Source organism: Olea europaea, chromosome 18 (genome assembly GCF_002742605.1).
Source record: "Olea europaea var. sylvestris chromosome 18, O_europaea_v1, whole genome shotgun sequence".
In the NCBI taxonomy this organism is placed as follows: domain Eukaryota; kingdom Viridiplantae; phylum Streptophyta; class Magnoliopsida; order Lamiales; family Oleaceae; genus Olea; species Olea europaea.
The window spans coordinates 23,346,422-23,352,853 of record NC_036254.1 but is presented as its reverse complement, the minus strand read 5'-3'; the positions used below and the strand labels follow the sequence as shown (position 1 = coordinate 23,352,853).

Genomic DNA, 6,432 nt, shown 5'->3' with positions numbered 1-6,432 from the left:
GAGTTTCTTTATTTTCCCATTTTACTTAGCATTTAAACCTTCTTCTTGATCTGTGCACCTTTATATGCATACTGCAACTAGCTCTGTGTGTTTGTGTCCGTGTAAGATTTGGCCATTTGGGTGTAATAATTTGACACTTGAAGTTATGGTTGATCAGGAGCGGATTGGCTGGTACTGAAGAAGACGAAAAGTTTGGTAATAGTCTTTTTCAGCAACAGAAGAAAATGGAGAATTGGGAAGTCCAAGTTCTGAACCCATCTTTTAGTATTCCTGTTGTTGATGTAAAGCAAGAAACTGCACAAACAAACCAACTTTATGGTAATGTAGAAGATGAATTTCAAGCTTCGAGATCTTCTTGTTGGCCTCAAGTCATTCCAGAATCATCCCCTACTTCTTCTATTACAAGTGTAAGCAACAATATCTTGAATTTCTCCGGCGCCAAGATGGACTACGACCGCAAGAATCAACATCTAGATCATTCATCGGAGGTTGGAAGCTTTATCAGTGATTATAATCCACAAGGAAAAAGAAAAGAAAAGCTATTATTTTCTTAGCATGCCCCAAAAGTATCATGATTAATTTGCTTGAAAAGTTTACAAAATGTCAAAATAACAGCCTACAAAAGACTTATCCAACAAATTTGGTGTCGACCACATGAATTATTTTGCTCCGATTCGTTCAATTCATTGCTACATAGCTGTTAGATTTGTTCATGGTTTGTTGACTGTAAAATTTTCCCTTTGTTCCTTTTGTAAAAGTGCAACAGCACGAGCATTGGTGGGGTATCTAAGAAGCCTAAGGTTCAACAGTCATCCAGTCAACCGGCTTTGAAGGTCAGGAATAATCTCTTTCGCTTTTACAAATTATTATTGGGGCTTCATTTATTTCTTCACAAAACTTGCATAAATTCTTAAGAATATTACTAAAAAAACAGGTGAGAAAGGAGAAATTAGGGGATAGAATAACAGCTCTTCACCAAATCGTTTCTCCATTTGGAAAGGTAAACTAATTGCATTCTTGATTCTCCAGTCTCCATTAACTACTCAATTCAAGGAATAAATCTGCAGCAACATTTAATTAATCTAGTTAAGATGAAACCAGTAAAAAACTGAAAAGAACCTTTCTTTTTACTTTATCATCATCCCATCTAAGGTTGTCTTTTAAGATTATAAAGAAAATTTTGGGAAAAAAAATAATTTGAGATTGAGCTGTGTTCTGGCATATTTCTTTCTCTTTTGCAGACTGACACTGCTTCAGTCTTGACAGAAGCCATTGGTTACATCAGATTCCTTCAGGGTCAAATTGAGGTAAAATATGCTTTGTTTCATCCATAATATTCTGTTCAAACAACAAAAAGAGTTCTACAATTTCTCGAAAATCATGCAGGCACTGAGTTCTCCTTACATGCGCAATGCATCGAGGAGCATGGGTCACCAACAATCTGTAAGTACCTAAACATGCGCATTTCACATTTTCCCATGAAAGACCAATATTTCTTCTCTTTCTCACACACACTGTAATTTTTTTAATTTTTATTTGAATAAACTCACGATGAGCTAATTTTTTTGCTCCAGGTTCAAGAAAGGGATTGTTTATCTCCAGAAGAGTCTGGTCAGGTATGCTTTATTGGATCCCTCACTTTCCTCAAAAGAGGCTTTAAATTAAATTAAAATAATACTATTTGCAGCTGTTCAGTACTGTAGTCACCCCGCATGATATATATGTAGTAGTAAATGATTTGATGTATGGCATAATGTGACGGTTAGTGATTTGATGCATGTATGCCACATAGGACAACTTCATTAGTGAGCAATTGCAAATAATATTTTTCAATAAATTATTGGTTATTTATAGCAAAATGCAAGTGTTTTGAAGTAGAAAAAGTTGCCTCTGTAAAAAGTTTCCCAGATTTATGAACTAAACCCCTGTTTGTTTCTCATTCTTTCTCCATTAAAATAAAAATATAATCATTATACATCACATCAAGTCACCAAATTTAAATTTTCATCTATTGTGTGGGGCCCATGACGACCATATTTTTCATTCAAATTTTTGCAAAAATGAGAAACAAACGCCTTCTTAATTTTGCTAATAACAGTTCTTTTTTTTTTTTTTTTTTTTTTAAGTAATATTCTTAATGCCAGCCCTAATTTGATGACATTTATCTTCTTTATGAATTTTCTTCATCTAGTTCTTGAATGATGTTAGCATGGAAGGGAGTGGAGCTTATGAGGAGGTGCTCACTTATTTTTCTTATTTAATTAAATGCAATGGTTTCATAATCCAATCTGTTTTATGACCATAATTACAATTATGATTTCAATTTCAATTTGTTTTTATGATACTCCAATTGAGGCCCGTTTAACGACATTCTGCTCTTATTTCTGCATCTTATATAAAAATAATTTGAGGAAGCTCATGCTGAAAAATAAATAAATAAATTTATCAAAAATTATTTAAAAATATTCAAAAACAGTTTCTTAATTTTAGAAATAACTTTTGACTTTTCAAAAGTTAACGGCCTCAGACCCTTCCAATTCTGTGCAACGTTTATATGTCTTGATTAAAATTTGCCAAACTATTTGTTAGGTGAAATAATCTGTAACAGTAGTTTCATAAGAAACCTAACTAATATAAACGATTTTGCTCAATATCTCTTTTTTTTTTTTTTTTTTTTTATCGAAATTGTTTCTTAATCTGTGATTTCAAATGTCTTCGTAAATTTCATAATATCGTTAAAAAATTCTAATTGATCTAAACTAATGTCTCATTTTCTGCTAACATAATTATAGAATACTGAAGATGGACAGAAGGACTTGAGAAGTAGAGGGCTGTGCTTGGTTCCAGTTTCTTGCACTCAGCACGTGGGAAATGACATTAATGGAGCTGATTATTGGGCGCCGGCTCTTGGTGGTGGATTTTGATTCTGATTTATTTTCTGCCACCAAAACCACCGCCTCGTGGTGGAGCTAGCTCTAACATCAGAAGCAGTCAGTCTCCAAGCAAGGTTGACTGCCACTGATGCTACCATTCATTCTGATAGAGAAGAATTCAAGAATGAAGAAGCCTTTCTGCTTTTAAGGAAAACAATAATGACCTAGATTGCCATGTATATATGCATTTTAGCTTTAATTGGCACCATTGAATATCTTCACCTCAAGCTCTTTGCTTTATTAAATTTATGGAAACCCAATTATCCATTTGTTTTTCAAGGATGAATGCTGTGTTTACTACACGAATTTGCCTTTAATGGTAAACCGTTTATTATAGTTGCACAATCAATTTTAACTGCACGCAGAATTCGGATGTTTTTTCAATGTCAATTGAACGAAAATTAATTTGGAAAATTTGGATGATAACATGATCGGAGGTTTACTTTAGATGTGGCTTTATTTATTAAGTAAGTTCACCACTGATGTACCAAAATGTAAGAATTTGGCAATCCTTGTTAGAAAATTAAATTTGTGAGTAAAGATTAGCAACTAGTTTCCTCTTATATGTCTCCTAGCTCTGGGGAGACCACAAGGATATCCAGGGCGGAGCTTGATAGAAAATTATGTGCTATCTTGGAAGTGAGACTCTGATGTCATGTAGTCTCTTGGCGCGTACTCGAAGGTTTGAACGAGCGAGAGATTGTATTTTGTATTGATCGTATGTACTTTTTCTCTAATTTCGGCCAGTTCATTTTTCGTTTTTTTGTTAATTGAATTTTTTCCGAATAATTCGCCATGATATGCCCCACCCATGAGTAACTATTTCATAGCAGCCTCATTAGACGGTCCATCTTTTTTGGTAGAAGAGAAATGCTATCTTCATTCGGACCAAGACAAAACTTTTGGTGTTTCTATTTTGTTTTCTTGTTTTCTATTTTAATCTCTCCATTATTCTTATTGTTTTCCCTAAGGAGGATCCTAAGGAGTGAATTAGGGAATTGGTATTTTTTGTTATTGTTTTCTATTTTTATTTCTCCCTTTTTCTTAATATTTTCTTGAGTAAAGATCCTAAAGGAATCAAGAAACTGGTCCAGATTCCTAGCACACGTGAAAATATTAATGTAATTCTTCAACAATAACAACAAATTTAGAGTCGATTATACAAAATTATTTTTGTCACTATTAGCAAATCACTAATCTACAAGAAGATACAAACCTGCCAATACTCAATAATCACAAAATGTTAAGCTAGATTTGATTGACCTCTCGATCTTTAAACATATTGTACTATAATTACGTCACTTTAATAAGCCTAAGTCAATTACGCTAACACTTTTTTTTGCCCTCTCTCTTATTTCCACCAACCATTCAAACTTTTATTTGGTCGAAAGATGTCAATAGCTTATATTGCACCCCCACCACGCAAAATAAACCCATGTTCGTTTTTGGGCCTACTGAAAAACTTTTTTGAGTGAATTGTACCAAAAATGAGGATAAATCTCTCTTCTTTCTCTCTCTCTAGAACTCTTGTTTCGCCATCATGATGTCACGGTTTCATCATACGCACAATCTTGCAAAAGAAAATAAGAATCAAAATTTTAATTGATTTTTTATATGGGAGTATTCTACCTTTTAATAATCCACTTGTTTTCCACTTTGCAAAAAGAATTTACAAAAAAAATGTTCCAAAGAGGACACGATGTGTATATATATTATTTAATGTGTGTGTGTATTATTTGCAATGTAATATTAATCTGTGGCCAAAGAATAAGGTCAACACAATCATCGATTCATAATAATAAAAATAAAAAGAAGGGTTGTCTTTTTATGCTTTTTAAAAGGGAGCTTATATTTTTGCCTAGCCAAGAATGTGACAGCTAGCCATTTTTATTTTTTTTTACAAAATTTTATGAGAAAGTTGGGTTGCTCAAGTCCTTGTTTGTCTCTCATTTTTCAAAAATCTAATTTTCTTTAAATTCATTTTTAATCACACGTTTTATAGAATCACAATTTTATTTAACTTTTCAATTATTCATTTCTTTAATTTTTATTAAAATCTACAAAAAAAATTCATTTTTATTTAAACCAAACAGGGGCTAAAGGTATAATATGAACAAATCGAAAAAATATTGTTCAAAGATAGACCTATTTTTTTCAATAGACCATTCGAAGAAAATAAAGAAAATTGTTTTACCTACAATTTAGAATAGTGGCCAAGGTTGCTTGAAAATTTTTAAAGTGTTAGAACATTTTCAAAAGATGCTCTCTATTTTAAAGAGCCCACCTTTAAAATTATGCTATAAGAGATTCTTTAAATTCACATTTTAATTTAGAGGGTAGATTTGACTCTTTAAATTTGAAAAATCAAATTCACTCTTTATAATTAAATGAATCCAAAGTTTTTCAACTTTCGATGAATGAAAATAATATAATAATTTGGAGGGAAACTTAGGAAAAATAATAAATACTTTTTAAGGATAGTAAAATTAAGTGTTACATATAAAAGAGCCTGTTGGAATGCTTAAAAAATTTCTTTCTAAATTTATAGATACTCTCTAAATTATAGAATATGATCTTTAAAAACAGAAAATCTTTTGGAAATGCTCCTAGCGTTTCCATTTCAGTCAATTTGTAAAAGCTCAAATAAATATTCTTATTCTATTTTTTGTTTTTCAATAAAATTGAGAAACTTATCAAATACTTTCAATCACCATACCTCCATGTCGAATCTTTTGATCAATAGTATTATTTTCTGATGCAGAAGATCCTCAAAGAGACAACTATAGAGCATATTTATGAAACTACTTAGATCTTATTTTTACTATTCATCCTAAGATTATCACAGTCGTCTATAAAAGTTCAGAACTCATGCATATAAGAAACAAACATTTTTATTTAATAACAAAACTAGATTTGAGATGATCTACAATGAAGGAAGGAAGCTCCTTATATAGATGAGGAGATCCATAATGTATACCACTCACCGCACTATAGTCGACACAAGGACGATAATTTTATAGAAGACAAATGACTCACCACTATTTTTATTGAAGTAGGGTAATAATTCGTTCGACATAGGCACAAATTTTATACGATGGCGAATTAAAAAACATCTTTTGAAAAGCAAGAATTTGCTAAAGTGCACTTATAACAAACGATAAATACTTTATAAAACTAATTTTTTTATGTGGCCTGAGTCATGAAGGTGTACCAAAATTTGCTGCTCGGCCAGGTATATCCGAGTCATCAAAGGGAAGTCCTTACTGTTTCTACTAGGGCCAATTATTATGATCAGGTTTTTCTTTGAAAATTTTTCTTCCAATTTTTTAAGATTATTTGAATATGTGGGATTAAAATCATATGGTTGTATTTCATATTCTTATGGGTATTGAGGGTCCTGAAAAATACTGTTATTGTAATTTATCTCTGTCTCTAACTTGATTTTGGATTGTTTAGATTACTCGGTCCTAGTTTGTCTATGTCCATTGATTTAGGATTA

At 31.7% G+C, this 6,432-nt stretch overlaps 1 protein-coding gene across 1 annotated transcript; it reads left to right on the top strand.

Annotated features, from left to right (window-relative positions):
* Nucleotides 1-134: 134 nt before the first annotated feature.
* Nucleotides 135-3,212, top strand: LOC111366881 (transcription factor bHLH68-like; the record flags this gene model as incomplete). The annotated part of the gene is made up of 8 exons (XM_022987567.1): nucleotides 135-488; nucleotides 759-833; nucleotides 935-1,000; nucleotides 1,242-1,307; nucleotides 1,387-1,443; nucleotides 1,575-1,616; nucleotides 2,192-2,236; nucleotides 2,793-3,212. Coding segments are annotated over 8 exons (837 nt in total), but the record flags the coding sequence as incomplete, so codon positions are not given.
* Between the last annotated feature and the right edge of the window lie 3,220 nt (nucleotides 3,213-6,432).